This window comes from Carcharodon carcharias, chromosome 7 (assembly GCF_017639515.1).
Source record: "Carcharodon carcharias isolate sCarCar2 chromosome 7, sCarCar2.pri, whole genome shotgun sequence".
NCBI classification, from domain to species: Eukaryota; Metazoa; Chordata; class Chondrichthyes; order Lamniformes; family Lamnidae; genus Carcharodon; species Carcharodon carcharias.
In genome coordinates this window covers 187,735,166-187,751,877 of record NC_054473.1, presented here as the reverse complement: position 1 = coordinate 187,751,877, position 16,712 = coordinate 187,735,166, and the positions used below count along the sequence as shown (strand labels likewise).

General features: G+C 44.5%; 1 protein-coding gene across 5 annotated transcripts in view; it reads right to left on the bottom strand.

Annotated features, from left to right (window-relative positions):
* LOC121280139 (transcription initiation factor TFIID subunit 4-like) overlaps positions 1-16,712 on the bottom strand; it is a 333,722-nt gene that overhangs the window by 275,893 nt on the left and 41,117 nt on the right. For all 5 annotated transcript variants that reach the window (XM_041191822.1, XM_041191821.1, XM_041191823.1 and 2 more), the window contains exon 3: positions 1,412-1,543. In XM_041191822.1, coding sequence (XP_041047756.1) covers positions 1,412-1,543 — 132 coding nt within the window. The remainder of the gene's footprint in view (positions 1-1,411; positions 1,544-16,712) is intronic.

Below are 16,712 nucleotides of genomic sequence, written 5' to 3'. Positions count from 1 at the left end.
AAGGAGTTCCAGGATTTTGAACCAGCGACAGTGAAGGGACACCCATATAATTCCAAGTCAGGATGGTGTGTGACTTGGAGGGAAACCTGCTGGTGGTGGTGTTCCCATGTGCTTGCTACCCTTGTCCTTCTAAGTGACAGAGTTCTCAGGTTTGGGAGGTGCTGTCAAGGGAAGCTTGACTTGTTGCTGCAGTGCATCTTGTAGATGGTACACACTGCTGCCGCAGTGCACTTGTGAGAATGGAGTGAATGTTTAACGTGGTGAATGAGATGCCAATCAAAAGAACTGCTTTGTTCTGAAAGGTATTAAGCTTCTTGAGTGTTGTTGGAGCTGCACTCATCCAGACAAGCGGAAGGTATTCCATCACACTCCAGATTTGTGCCTTGTAGATGGAGGACAGGCTTTGGGGAGTCAGGTGGTGAATTATCTGCCACGGGAATGCAAGCCTCTGACCTTGTGGCCAAAGTCTTTATATGGCTGCTCTAAGTCAGCTCCTAGGCAATGATAACATCACGCCCCCACCAACCCCAGGATGTAGTACTGGGGGAGTCAGCGACGGTAATATCACTGAATGACAAGGTGAGATGGTTAGATCGCCTCTTGTTGGAGATGGTCATTGCCTGGCACTTGTGTGGCAAGAACATTACTTGTACTTATCAGCCCAAGCTCCAATATTGCCCAGGTCTTTCTGCGTATGTTCAAGGAGTGCTTCAGTATCTGAAGAGTAGCAAATTGTGCAATCATCAGCAAACATCCCCACTTCTGCCCTTATGAGGGACAGAAAATCACTGATGAAGCAGCTGGAGACGACTGGGCTGAGGACGCTGCTCTGAGAAACTCTTGCAGCAATGTCCTGGCTGAGATGATTGGCCTGGAATCTGGAACTCAACCCACCTCCACCTCGCCCCTCCCACCACAAAAAGCTGTGGGTGCTGGAGACAGCTGCAATTTCCCAGACTGAGATCGACAGATTTTTGCTAAGGGTTTCATAGGGTATTAGAACCAAGGCAGGTAGATGGGATTGAGATACAGGTCAGCCATGGTTTAATTAATGTAGTGAGCTAATGAAAAAGGAAAGGGGGAGCAAGCAAAAGGAAGCTTATTGAGTTTACCTGCTGCCTCTGACCGCATGCTCAGCAAGGTAAAGGCTTTTCTGGTGCCCCACTGAGGAGCTCACTCACACGCTTGCCCACCATTCTCATTAAGTGGAAACTTCTGCTCCAGAAGCAGCCCCAACAACAGATGTTGCACTTTCACACACAAGGCCATGAGCAGGTGGAGTGATATGACGCTTTGCATGGCAAGTCTTTTTGTCACTGGATGCATGACATCACCATTCCTGTCCTGGAGACATGGAAAAAAAACTCACCCTTAACAATATGGATCATGCAGGGGCCGGTGTTGCACTTACCAGAGTGGGAGCTGCTGTGTAGGCAGGCTGTGAAGCAGCAACTGACACTGCGTTAGCTGGCATAGCTGCAGGTTGAACTACTTTGGCTTGCACTGGGTGTCCTGGCCTGATTGAAGAGATGGTCATGGCCGGCTGAAACCATAGACACCAGTTAATAGAACAAAACACAAGACCTCAAACCATTGGTTAACACAAGGCACTGGTTATCTTGGGTGAATTTCTTTGGCGCACTGAACCACAGCTTCCTAGTATGTTTTACTTCTTTTACTCTTTACAATCTTGAATTCCCTGACTTTTGACCCTGGTTTCCTAATAAATAATTTAATTCATCCATCCACAGTCACTGGCTTTACCACATTAGAGGCCATTTAGCTCAGTGTTCTCCAACACACCGGGCTTTAAGTGGTAGTCCTGCCAAAAACTAGCACAGTGAGCTAAGAGGGTTTGAGTGAGGATGGTCTGCCATTTCCACACCAGGATAAGGGGAAGGGAGGCGGTTCCAGAACATCAAGAAAGCACCAGAATGAAAATTGCTTGCTTGAACATGGGCCTCTGAAAAGTTAGGTGGCAAGCCGACACCAAGCTGGCAAATTCTATGATGTGTAGCCAATTAGGAACATCAACTGTTCGGGAAGCAACAGCAACACAATCTCCTCATTTATCTCATCTCTTTATTAGCTTCAACCTCGATGCCCTGCACTGCAAAGCTCTCCACCCTGGTTTCACAATTAAACCTTTTTAAGATTCCGGTACCATGCTGGATAGATCACTGTGGTCCATCTGACTAGTCCTAAATTTCAGTCTCTTCTCTTACCTCTAAAGTATCCAGCTCCCTCTTGGAATTACCATGATTTTCCTGTCCAAGCTATCTACAATCACTGTGAAAATTAGTTAAATCTGAACAATTTACCATCTCTCTCGTTTTAATAACTTGAGTCTGTGGTTATGTCCAAAGGTTTATTATGGTTCAGGTTCTTCCCTCAAGTTCCAGAGCAGCTTTCCTTGGCAAGGAAAGATACCAGAGGACTAAACAATCTCTGCTTGTCCAAACCTCTCATACAATTCAAAGCATCTGAGAAAGAAACCAAGTCTTGGAGAAAGTGGAGTTTGTCAACGTCCCAAAAAGTGACACAAACTTTCTGTTGTGACAGACAGGAATCAAAAGAATCTCATCAGTTGGAGACAAGAGAGTGGGTATATGCATACAGTCACCCCTGTGCAGTGTATACACCAATCCAATACTGAACAACAAGACCGAAGAGCTTGGTCAAGTGAAGACTCGGACACAGCCCAGTGTCATTTGTTTGTACCATGGCACCGATGTGCTTTCCCAATTGAGACACCATGTAACTCGGGGGTATACTCAATCAAGCAGTGTGGGACTACCAACAATTTGGTAGCATACATGCAGTTCAAACAAATTAAGGGTTTAAGGCTTTCCATTGGGATTATAAGGGAAACAGTGCAAGGGAAAATCATTATTTTCAACAATACTTAATTTGGAAAATATTTGCTTAATATAAGATAGAGGAGGCGTAGGTTATTTCACCTGTCAGGCCTGCTCCATCATTCAAATAAGATCATGGTTGATCTCATGGTGACCTTAATGCCACTCTCCTGCTCACACTATGACCTACCCCCCACCAACCCTGCGTGCCACTGCCCATTACCCTCATCTTGCTGTAGATCAGAGATCTGTCTAACTCTGCCTTGAATATATTCAATGAACTGGCCTCCACTGCTCTTTGGGAAGAGGATTCCTAAGATCAATGACCCTTTGAGAGAAGGAATTCCTCACCTCCATCTTAGATGACAGGGAGACTCCTATTTTGAAACTGTGACCTCTAGTTCTATATTACCCCATGAGGGGAACATCCTCTCAGCATCTAGCTTGTCGAGTCTCTTCAGAATCATATAATCAATAAGACAATTTCTCATTCTTCTAAGTTCCACTGTCGGCCCAACCTTTCCTCATAAGACAACGCTTACATTTTTTTTTCTTCGTTCATGAGATGTGGGCAACACTGGCTAGGCCAGCATTTATTGACCATCGTTATTAGGTCAATGTTCGGTGGAACTGCTGCAGTGCATGTGGTGTAGGTACACCCAGAGTGCTGTTAGGGAGCAAGCTGCAGGATTCTGACCCAGCGAAAGTGAAGGAAAGGCAACATAGTTCCATGTCAGGTTGGTGAATGGCTTGGAGGGGAACTTCCAGGTGGTGGTGTTCCCATGTGTCTGTTGCCCTTGTCCTTCTGCATGGTAGTGATCATGGGTTTGGAAGGTGCTTTCTAAGGAGCCTTGCTAAGTTCCTGCTGTACAACTTGTAGATGGTACACACTGCTGCCACTGTGCGTTGGTGGTGGAAAGAGTGAATATCTGTGGATGGGAAGCCAACCAAGTGGGCTGCTTTATCCTGGATGGTATCAAGCTTCTTGAGTGTTCTGGAAGCAGCACTCACCTAGGCAAGCGGAGAACATTCCACCACACTCCTGACTTGTGCCTCAGATGATGGACAGGTTTTGGGGAGTCAGGAGATGAGCTACTCATCGCAGGATTCCCACCCTCGGACCTGGTCTTGTAGTCATACTATTTATATGGCTAATCCAGTTCAGTTTTTGGTTAACGGTAACCCCCAAGATGTTGATAGTGGGGGATTCAGTGATGGTGATGCCATTGAATGTCAAGAGGCGATGGTTAGATTCTCCCTTGTTGGAGATGGTCATTGCCTGGCACATGTGGCATGAATGTTACTTGCCACATGTCAGCCCAGGCCTGGATATTGTCCAGGTCTTGCTGCATTTGGACATGGACTGCTTCAGCATCTGAGGAGTTGCAAATAGTGCTGAACATGTGCAATCATCAGCGAGCATTCACACTTCTGGCCTTAATATGGAAGGAAGGTCATTGATGAAGCAGCTGAAGAGGTTTGGGCCAAGGACACTACCTTGAGGGAGTCCTGCAGTGATGTCCATTGAGATGATGATTCACCTCCAATATGATTCACCTCCAATAACCACAATTATCCTCCTTTGTTCTAGGTATGACTCCAACCAGCAGCCCACCACCACCCCGCCATGCCCCAATTTCCATTGACTCCAATTTTGCTAGGGCTCCCTGATGCGCCACATGGTCAAATGCGGCCTTGGTGTCAAGGGCCGTCACTCTCACCTCACCTCGGGAGTTCAGCTCTTTTGTCCATGTTTGAACCAAGGCTGTAATGAGGTCAGGAGTTGAGTGACCCTGCTGGAACTCAAACTGAGCCTCAGTCCCAAGTGATTGCTAAGCAAGTGCCACTTAATAGCAATTTTGATGACCCCTTCCATCATTTTACTGATGACCGAGAGGAGAGACGCAAGAGGAGAGTCCCTGTCATACATGCCTTTCATAATACTATGCTGACTCTGCTTGATTGTATTATCATTTTCAAAATATCCTGTTACTATTTCCTTCATAATGGATTCCAGATTTGCAGTGCTTTCAACTCAAATGGTCAAGCACCCAATTTAAAACCTTCCAAGTTACCCAAATATGGTATCAATACCAAAACTCACATGGCCTCATTATGCCAAGAGGACAATTTCCAGCTCTGCTGTTCCATTCTGCACAACAGGCACCACAGACCCTGATCAAGTCATTGGCTGCAAAACAAACCAACACTATGGCCTGAATCTTCAATGCAGTAGCAATCACCGTTGGATTGTCACTCCGCTCCTATTTTCCTACCTTAGTCTGGAACTCCACATTTCTCGCTTGGACTTCCAAGCCAGGCCTGCTAGGAAATGTGCAGCATAGCTGCTCCTGTAGGACTTCAGTGCAGTGCAGGATCGTTGGGGAAAAAGGAGCCATGCAATCTTTTTACAGCACTAGCTGCTATATTCCGCTAATTTTAAATATCCCAGCCACTTCTAGAAACTAGAACGGGTCAAATTGTCAGGGAGTAGCAAAGGTGTCGCTGGGGAGGTATTCAGGTGGGATGGTTCAGGTGGTGGTGGTGGTGGTCAAGGGAGAGTAGTTGGGAGAGTGGTCAGGGGAGGGTAGTCGGGGGAGGGTGCAGGCAGGGGTGTGCAGATGGCGGGAAGGGGGATATGCAGACAGGGATGGTGCAGCTAGGGGAGGCGGGTGTGGTATGTGATCAATACTATAGTTACCCAGGTTTTAATCCTTCTAGCTTTTCCTGGGTAACTGTTCTGCTAAGTGAGCTGGAATCATCCAAAGTCTCCAACTTTTAAATTGGAGTTTCATAGTGTTCCAGACCCAGGATAATTGCCCGCTCAAGTTGAAACTTTGTGGGCAATTCCCATGCAATCCTTGCATGGGGACTTCCAAAGGGGTCTCCAGCACATCTTCAGGGCTACCTCTGGGGTACGACCCTCCGCGGAATCGCAACTCTAAACTAATATTACACCTTCCCATTCTCCTCTAAACCAAAACTCCCGTACCCAAGTGCCAAATATCAACACATCAAACCTTCACTCATTCCATCTTCATCACATGCTGCAGAACACACATATTCTCTCTAACTTCCACATCGCACTCCATCCCAATTTTTGTGATATGCCCACAGCCTTTTCAGCCCTTGTCCATCAGTGCTTTGTGACGCAACCATCCTCCCCAGTGCAACGAATACTCCCCACAATTGTATGCTCTACAGCAGCTACAATGTAGAAATACAACTCCTGACCCCAGTTGCTTGCAACGTATGGAAAACATACACTTTTCTCAGCCACAGTTTAAATTCAAAACTTATTTTCCCTTTTTCCCCTACGGACATATATTAGGAAGTGAAAAGGATAGGTTGCCTCCAATGTACAACAGGAATTATACAGTCACTCAAAAAGCAAGGCAAGCGGGTTGGATCAAGGTTGCTCCGGTAACCATCTCTAGAACAATCCACTGGTCTGGAGGCAGATTTTACACCTTAGGCACTAGATACAAATAGCAAAGGAAACTGAAGAGGGAGCTCCTTAACCACATGTCAATCAGCTTTGCAGGGACAACAACTGACAATTGAACAAAGCTGATCTGCTCCGAAAGCTTAAGATTTTCCGAAACCTTACGTCAAGAGGTCTTTCATCACCTGGGTTCAAAGCACAAAGCCTGGGGACGGAGACATGTCCAACTCCATCGGGAAAATGAATAGGAAAAAGCTTATGATGGAGAGACTCAAAGCCTTCAATACACAATACTGACCAGCTCATCAACTGACAACAAAAAAAATCCCACTGCAATCGTTGTGCTGGGTCTCAACACACAGCAGCCGCAAAGTAAACCTGCTAGGCTAGTTCAGCTCTGTGTTTGCCCAGTGATGTACCTTAATGCAAATCCAGCAAGGTTACCCTCAGGGCTGCTGCCAAATGCCTGTAGGAACACACTGTGACTTGTTTTTCAGCTACAATGAAATTGCTTTAACATGTTCAAGGCCTTGATTAGGTTGTTCCTCAACCTTCTAAATTTGAGATAATATAAACCAAGGTGGTGCAACCTGTCCTCATTGTTTAACTCTAAGTCCCAGTATCATTCTGGTGAATCTCTGCTGCAGCCATTCCAAGGCCAATATATCCTTCCTGAGATTTGAAAGCACTTGCAGCATGGGAGCGCAGGAAGTTTAACATTTCACCCAAAAGACGGTACCTCTGACAGTGCAGGACTCCCGAGTCCGTAACTGGAGTGACAGGTTAGATTATTGGCTCAAATCTCTGGATTGGTAGCATAGTCGTTATGTCACTGGGCTAGAAATCCAGAGGCCTGGACTACCAATCAAAAAGCATGGCTTTAAATCCCATCACAGTAGCTGGGAATTTATATTCAGTTAATTAAATAAGTCTAGAATAAAAAGTTTGCAGTCACAGTGACTATCTAACTACCAGATTGTTTAAAACATCTGGGTTCACTAAAGTACTTTCCTTAGCCTTACCAGGTCTTGCCTTTTTGTGACTCCAGGTCCACAACAATGTGGCTGACTCTGAAATGGCCTAGGAAGCCATTCAGCTGTACCAAGCCACATCTTAGAACTGCAACCATTCAAGAAGGTGTCTCACCCCCAGCTTCAAGGGCAATAAATCTTGGCCTTGGCATTCTGTGAGTGAAAAAAACAAACGAACACACAATCTGACTCAGGGCTGAGAGTGCTACCACTCAGCCATGGCTGACACAGATGGACGGCAGGTAGGTGGGCACGAAGGATCAAAGGTCTCCTGCCTGAAACTATTGTTATACTTGTGCACTCAAATTCTGTTCCAAAGCGCCTTCAACCTTGTCATACCTTTTCCTAACTTATACCCCTCGAACCATAACATACCTATCCCATTTTTCTCCCAATTTCTGGTCAGTCTCCCACTCAGCCAAATTTAAAGTATATTACTCTAGATACTGGAAGTGTAAGATTTACGAAATAGCATCTGTGTAGAAGCAGGTACAGTTCATTTTTCAGATCCTAAAACTCTCGATCAAAAACAGGTCAATTATCTCTTTGTGCACAAATTAGCTGCTGCAAATCTCTACATCACGACAGTGCCCATATTTAGAAGTACATAAAATGAAAATATTGCAGATGTTGGAGATCTGAAATAAAAACAGAAAGTGATGGAAAAACTCAGAAGGTCTGGCAGGATCTACAAACAGAGAAAGAGAGTCAACGCTTCAAGACCAATACTCTTCTTTAGAACAGAAGTACATAACTAGCTGTAATGCTTTGAGACATCCTGAACGTTTTCTTCGTTTTTTTATTCACAGGATGTGGACGTCGCTGGTGTTGCCCATCCCTAGTTGCCCCCAAAAAGGTGGTGATGAGTCTCTTCCTTGAACCACTACATTCCATGTGGTGTAGGTACACCCACAGCACTATTAGGATGGGAGTGTCAGAATTTTGACGCCAGCAAGTGAAGGAACAGCAATATAGTTCCCAAGTCAGGATGGAATGTGGCTTGGAGGGGAACTTTGCAGGTGGTGGCATTCCCTTACAACTGCTGCCCTTGTCCTTCTAGATGGTACAGGCTGTGGGTTTGGAAGGTTCTATCGAAGGAGGCTTGGCAAGTTACTGCAATGCATCTTGTAGGTGGTACACACTGCTGCCACTGTGTCGGTGGTGAATGTTTATGGATTGGATGTCAATCAAGCAGGCTGCTTTGTCCTGGATGGTGTCGACCTTCTTGAGTGTTGTGGGAGCTGCACTCATCCAAGACAGTGGAGAGTATTACATCACACTCCTGACTTGTGCCTTGTAGCAATGGTGGACAGATTTTGGTGATTCCGGAGATGAGTTACATGTCACATAATTCCCAGCCTCTGACCTGCTCTTGTAGCCACAGTATTTATATGGCTAGTCCAGTTCAGGTTCTGGTCAATGGTAACCCCCAAGATGTTGACAGTGGGGGATTCAGCGACAGTAATTCCATTGAAAGTCAAGAGGAAATATTTAAATTCTCTATTGCCTGGCACTCGTGTGGCAAGCATGTTCCTTGCTACTTATCAGCCCAAGCCTGAATGTCAAAGGAGGTTTGGTGAGTTGCTGCAGTGCATCTTGTAGATGGTGTACACAGCTGTCACTGTGCATCAGTGGTTAAGTGGGTGAATGTTTGAGGTGGTGAATGGGGTACAAATAAAGCAGGCAGCTGTGTCCTGGATGACGTCAAGCTTTTGAATGTTGCTGGAGCTGCAATTAAAAGGTTGTGAATGGCCCTACATTAATGCAAGCATATCAGGAGCTGAATCTGGAACTTCTGGTCTTTGCAACTCAGATGTTCAATGCTTCCAACAAGCGAACCAACTCAGTTCACAACTCACAAAATGCTTTGGAATAAGAGCTGCAGTAACATACGCTTCATGCTGATCACACAGCTGATTACAGGAATGCCTCCACACCTCTAGAGCACCATCAGCAGGAACTGAGCAACATTGCAGTCTTGTGTGTGATGCACGTTAAGACAACAGTGAACTTTGGAACTGCAACCTAGCAAGCGTCACACCTCTAAAAAGGGAGAGAAGCAGAGTTTTTTAAAAATCTGCAGAACATAATTATGACTTTATGATGTTTTGAACAGATGCAATGAAGAGTACTGTATTGCCTTTCTGATGGAATGTATAAATACAAGTTGTTGATTTAATAGTACCTTCAAACTAATTAAACATTCTTAGGTGCTTCATAGGAACTTTGTCAACCAACATTTGACACCAAACCACCAAGCCACACAAGACGACATTTGGCCAGATGATTAAATGTTTGGTCCAAGTAGTAGGTTTTAAGGAGCATCTAAACAGAGGAAAATGAAGTGGGGAGGCAGAGATGTTTTGGGAGGGAATTACAAAGCTTAGGCAGCTGAAGGTCCCTGCTGCCTGCACAGGTAATTTTGAAGGCTCCAAGACAATGTTCAAATAAGTGTGGCATGTCGACCCAGTGTTTTGGCCGCCATTCACCCCTCAACTGAAATTATAAAGAACAGATATTAACTGGTCACTTTTCTCAACACTATTTTGTGCAATTCAGCTGAGGGAAAATTGACTTGACTGCAAAACAGTGATTGCTTTCTCTGATTGACTGATTAACCGTGAAATGTTTTAGGATAACTTGATATAATACAGTTCCATTCATACCTTCAAGTTTATTGTATATTCTGAAGAGTCTCAAGGGCCCAACATTTAGCATCAACTCATGACCCTGTGGAGAAAGGCATTGTCAAATGTGGTACTGGGCAGTACAGATGCAGTTAGTGGAGTGGCAACCTTATGTCTCGATGAAGTGATGGTTTGTGCCATGCTGGCCAATTTGGTGTTAAGCATCACCTGGTAAGGCACAGGAGCCCCACTCTGGCATTGCCAGCTCTGCTGCATTTGCAGCAGAGAAAGACAATAGGCAGGGAAGGTGCATGATCAACTCGCCTGTTTTCTCTGGGCCATCTTCTCAGCTAGCTGAACTTTATTCATTTCTGTTCACCTATTCCAATGCTCTTCCAAACAGACAGCCTCCAGAAGTCGCGACTGTCAGCGACTGTCTCCTAGTTGTCAGTGCCAATGTCTGTCAACTTCATTTCTTGCAAGTTTCCTTGTAATGAAGGTATGAACGTCCAGGTCATGACCCAGTGGCCAGTTCACCATACAGAAGGTCTTTGGGTATATGGTCATCATCCATCTGGTGAACTTGGTCGAGCCAGCTCAGACATAGTTGGTTTGGCAATGAGTGTGTGCTGATGGAATTAGCACAATCCAGGACCTCTGAGTTGGTTACATTGTCCTGCCAAGAGTACGTCTGAGACAGCGAAGATCTAAATTGTTCTGTCTTTTCTCCTGCCTAGTATATGTTGTCCAGGTCTCACTACTGTAGAGGACTACGCTGAGGATGCAGGCTTGGTAGACTCGCAGGTTGGTGTTCTCAGTCAGGTTGTTGTTCTATACTCTCCTACTCAGCTTGAATATAACAGATGCAGCTTTAACGATGTGTTGCTGTAGTAGCTGGGGTGCAAATATTGACATCAGCCAGGATTCCTCTCCCTCATCACTTATCGGTACTCAGCAGATCATGAGCAAGATCACTCACACTGGGTGCTCTTTTCCTCTCTAATGCAGGGATATGGTACAATGCTCCTGACCCAACTCTACCAACACTGGCTAAATCTAATCCAATGGTCAACAAACCTGGAACATTCCCAACCTGTCTGGCGCAGTAATGCACTAGACATTGTCTCAGCTGTGAATTGTACAGTCACCTGATGCTCTAACTGACTCAGGAGGTGCATAAAAACAATCGAGTCACACCTCTGCACCCAATCTATGACCGAAATTATTAAATCACCTCAATCGGTAAGCTACCACCAAAACCAACAATAGTAACAGGTAAAATAATATTAACTCACCTGAACGACCCTTGGCTACAGGCAGAAACCCAATTGGGTGTTTCAAAAACTGCAGCTTAAGAGATCATTTGAACTTACTGCCTGGATTGTGCCATCGACACTGACATCCAGCTAGTGTCCACTTCATACAGAAGAAAAGCACAGCTAGAGGGCAGCATTCATGCTCAAATATCACGTGTTACAGCTCCAAGACATTGCAACTACTTAATTTGTCCATTAGACGATGAGATATCAGTGGTAGAGGGATCCATTCTGATGTGACAATTAAACAAGGTGTTATTTGAAAGGGGAGCACCATTATTTAGGAAGTAACCTATTGGTGCTGAATTGGGGAGTAAGTTCAAGTTATCTTAGCGTCCCTGGGCCTGCTGGATGAAAGGAGTGGGTGAGAGCCAGGGTTTTGCTTCTGATTACTATTTTGTGATCCCTCTGCTGAAACATAATGGGGAGATCAGGCCTCGCCCTGACATTCTCTCCCCAGATTCACACACACAGAATGGTCACTTGGTTAGGTACTGAAGGACGGGAGACATCATTGAAATTCTAACCCCAGCAAGAACTGGTACTGCCACAGGACGGGGAAGAGGAGGAAGCTGGCAATAGAAGGAGCAGTGAGGTATTCAGCCAAATATACTAGGTGTGGCTAACAAGATAACCCAAAATGGTGAACATTTAAACCACTCCTGTGAAGAACTGGCAGAAGTACAGTGGCAAATACCTGAAGTCTTTCGTTTTTACTGATTTATTCTTGAGAATCATAAAGAATTTCTGATCAGTTTCTTTGGTTGAACCTGATAGAATGAAACAAAAACTGAGATGTATCAATCTTTGCAATTTTCTGACCCTTTCTTCCCCCAGCCCTCACGAATTTTGCCCCGTCTTCATCTGAAGATGCAAATTCCTTACTGAAGTTCAGTTCTTATGGCTAATTTTCACAAACAAGCCAAAACAGTGAATTTTATTATTTATTCTCAGAATGGAGACATAGTTAGCAAAATCAGCATTTACTGTCCACATGTAGCTAGTCCATCTTACATGTAGATAATTTCTTCAGTCACACCTTTCTTTGAATAATAACCCAAATAACCAATATAAATATTGTGCCTACATGAGCAGGTCAGAGTCTGGGAATTCTGTGCCAAGTAACTCGCCTACTAACGCCCCAAAGCCTGTCCACCATCTACAAGGCACAAGTCTCCAGTGTGATGGAATGCTCTCCACTTGCCCGGATAAGTGCACCTCCCACAACACTCAAGAAGCTCGACATCATCCAGGACAAAGCAGCCCTGCTTGATTGGCACCCCATCCACAAATATTAATTCCCTCCACCACCGACGCACAGCGGTAACAATGAGTACCATCTACAAGATGCACTGCAGCAACTCACCAAGGCTCTTTCAACATCACCTTCCAAACTTGCACCCTCTGTCACCAAGAAGGACAAGGGCAGCAGATGCATGGGCACACCAGCACCTGCAAGTTCCCCTCCAAACCACTCACCATCCTGACTTGGAAATATATCACTGTTCCTTCACTGTCGGTGGGTCAAAATCCTGTAACTCACTCCCTAACAGCGCTGTGGGTGTACCTACATGGACTGCAGTGGTTCAAAAAGGCGGCTCAACATTACCTTGTAAACAACCCTCATCAATCAGTAACTCCAGTGCTTCACCAACGTGGTTGGCACACAACTGCCTTCAGTGGTCATTTAGTCACATCAGATATACCTAATTTTATTTCAAGTTATCTATAAACAAATAAATAAAAAGATGAGAGATGGCAGGACAAGCTCTATGTTGAAACTATAGCATCTGAGAGTTTATGGACAGACAGGCTGTCACTGTGCTGGATTGTCACACATACAAAAAATGCCTCTGCCTTCAGCCACTCTGGCTCAGGGTCTTTCAGTTGGAGTGAGATTTACAGACACTCCAAAGCATAAGGGAGGGAGATAAATTTCTGGATAGTTCTATACAAAGCACAGTCACACCCTTGGAAAAAACACAGGTTCAGGAAGAAGAGAGTGCGACTGTCAGAGCGGGGTAGCTTAGCAGAGGTTGTAAAGGAGGCCCCATAGGCATTGGTCCTGTCTAACCGGTACAATGTGCTCGCTGCCTGCGAAGGCAAACAGCAAGGCTGTATTCAGGACAGCCACAGTGCAGACCAAGGCATCATGGTTTAGAAGGTTGTTTGGCAGAAGGAAGGATTAGGCTGGTGGAGAGTGAACAGAAATGAGGTATTGATAGGGGATTCGATAATGAGGGGGAATAAATAGCACCGTCTGCAGCCATGAATCAGAGTCCCAAAGCGTGTGTTGCCTACCCAGCATCAGAGTAAGGGATAGCTCGAGGCGGCTGGAATCAAATTTGGAAAGAGTGGGGGAAAATCAATTTGTTGTGGTTCTCATCAGAACAAATTACGCAAGTAGAAACAGGGGGAAGGGGCTGCTGAGGGAGAATCAGGAGTTAAGAGTTAAATTCAAAATCAGGACCTGAACAGTGAAGATCGCTAGATTATTACTCAAGCCACATGCACACTCACAGACAGATCAGGGGAATTAAAAAGTGACCAAAAGGTTGGTGCGGTAAAGAAAGGTTTCTTTTTTAAACGGGGCACTGGCACAAGTACTGGGACAGGAGGGAATTGTATCAATAGGTCAGGCTTCACCTAAACTAGAATGGGACCACTATCCTAATGTAAAGGCTAAATAAAGATGCACTACAAATACAGTGGTAGGATCGGGCAAGATGGTGGAGGATTCACAACAAATCAAAAGTCTAAATATAAACCAAACTTAAAATGAGATCACAGGGCAGGTTGAGCTCAGTGGTCAAAGAATATATAGTTACAGAACAGAAGTGCAAAAGGAATAAAATGAAAAGAATTTCTATTCAAACTGACTTAAACTGTACAGCAATGCAGGTAATAGAACAGGGAAACTGGGGGCAATAATACATTATAAATGCAAGCTTTAAAGAGTCATACAGACTAGAAACATTAACTCTGTTTCTCTCTCCACAGATGCTGCCAGATTTGCTGAGTTTTTCCAGCAATATTTGTTTTTATTTCAGCTTTCCAGCGTCTGAAATATTTTACTTTCATCGCAATAACACATTGCCTGGAGGCAGATATAGTGGAGATTACTGAGACATGGCTACAGAGTAATGAGGACTGGGAATTAAACACTGCAGAATACAACATTTGTAAAAGACAGAGTGGGGAAAAAGGGGGAAATGGGAGTCACGACACTTTAATTAAGATGTAACATAATAGCAGGAGAAAGAAGCGACAGCTGTCAGTAAGGCAGAAATAGAGCCACATGGATAGAGGTAAAAGATGATCAAGTATCAATCACACTAATAGATGTCGTCTACAGGCCTCTCAGGAGGAAGGAAGGTGCAGGAAGAAATATACAGATGAACTAGGAAAATAAATCAAAAAAATATAATAATCATGGGAGATTCTAACTTTTTTTTATTCTTTCATGGGATGTGGGCAGCACTGGCAAGGCCAGCATTTGTTGCCCGTCCCTAATTGCCCTTGAACTAATATTGCTAGGTCATTTCAGAGGGCAGCAAAGAGTCAACCACATTGCTGTGGGTCTGGAGTCACATGTTGGTCAGGCTAGTTAAAGATGGCAGATTTCCTCCCCTAAAGAACACTCGTGAACCATTTAGGTTTTTGCGACAATCGAAGGTAGTTTCATGGTCACTATCACTGAGGCTAGCTTTACGTTCCAGGTTTATTAACTGAATTCAAATTCCACCAGCTGTCGTGGTGGGATTTGAACCCAAGTCCCCAGAGCATTAGCCTGGGTCTCTGGACTACTAGTCCCCAGCAACATTACCACTATGCCACCGTCTCCCAGATCTTGAAATTAACTGGCCAGAACAGGCAGGTAAAGGGATAAAGGAATAGAGTTCCTACAAAGTGTACAGGACTCCTTTCAATTCATTATTTATGAAGCCCAAGAAGGGGTCGACAAATGGAGAATGAGCCAGAACAATTAAGAGTAGGGGAACATCTAGGAAATAGTGACCATAATATAATATGCTATAAGGTAATAATTGAGGCCATAATTATGAAGACAACCAGCTAACAGCCTGGGGAAAAGTTGATTTCGCGGGACGGGGAATAGAACTTGGAAAAATAAAATGGACAACAATATTGGCAAACAACGATGTAGATTAGCAATGGGGAACATTTAAAATGGTGTTCAGTGTCCTGGAAAAAAATGTTCTGCTGAAAAACAAGGCCAAACAAAACAATAATGAGACACCACAGATGAATAAAGGTTTAAGGGAAACATTGACCAAGGTGCTACACGTACATTAAGTATTAAGACAGCAGGGAGTGCAAGACAAGGGAGAATACAAACAGGTCAGGAAGGAAGCAAAAAAAAATAGCACGACAAAGAGAAACAATGAAACTAAATTACAAAGGGGCGTAAAACAAAATAGTATCTTTTTTAAACTTATGTTTCTGTAAAAACAAGAAAGTCAGGCCAAAAAGAGATAAATAGTACAAAATCACAGGCAATGATAGCAAAAAAGCAGAATATATAACTGCATTTAAACTAAAAAATATTCAATCAACTAACCAAACTCGAAGAGGATCAAATTCCTGGTCTGGACACATGAAATTCTTTTAAAATGTTTGGATATAGAAGAGATAGCAGAAGCAGATTACATTTCGTTATTAATACTTGAGAAAAAATTGTACCATCAGAGGACTTGCAAATAGCAAACATTATACTGAGTTTTTTTTTATTCATTCATGGGATGTGACCTTCGCTGGCTGGGCCAGCACTAATTGCCCATCCCTAGTTCCCCTTGAGAAGGTGGTGGTGAGCTGCCTTCTTGAACTGCGGCAGTCCATGTGGTGTAGGTACACCCACAGTGCTGTTAGGGAGGGAGTTCCAAGATTTTGACCCAGCGACAGTGAAGGAACAGCGATATATTTTCAAGTCATGATGGTGAGTGGATTGGAGGGGAACTTACAGGTGGTGGTGTTCCCATCTATCTGCTGCCCTTGTCCTTCTAGATGGTAGTGATCATGAGTTTGGAAGGTGCTGTCTCAGAAGCCTTGGTGAATTCCTGCAGTGCATCTTGTAGATGGTGTACACTGCTGCCACTGTTGGTGGTGGAGGGAGTGAATGTTTGTGGAAGGGGTGCCAATCAGGCAGACTGCTTTGTCCTAGACAGTGTCCAGCTTCTTCTGTTTTGTAGGTGCTGCACTCATCCAGACAAGTGGAGAGTATTCCATCACACTCCTGACTTGTGCCTTGTAGATGATGGACAGTCTTTGAGGAGTCAAGTGGCGAGTTACTCGTCACACAATTCCTAGCCCCTGATCTGCTCTTGTAGCCACAGTATTTACATGGCTAGTCCAGTTCAGTTTCTGGTCAATGGTAACCCCAGGATGTTGATAGTGGGGGATTCAGTGATGGTAATCAT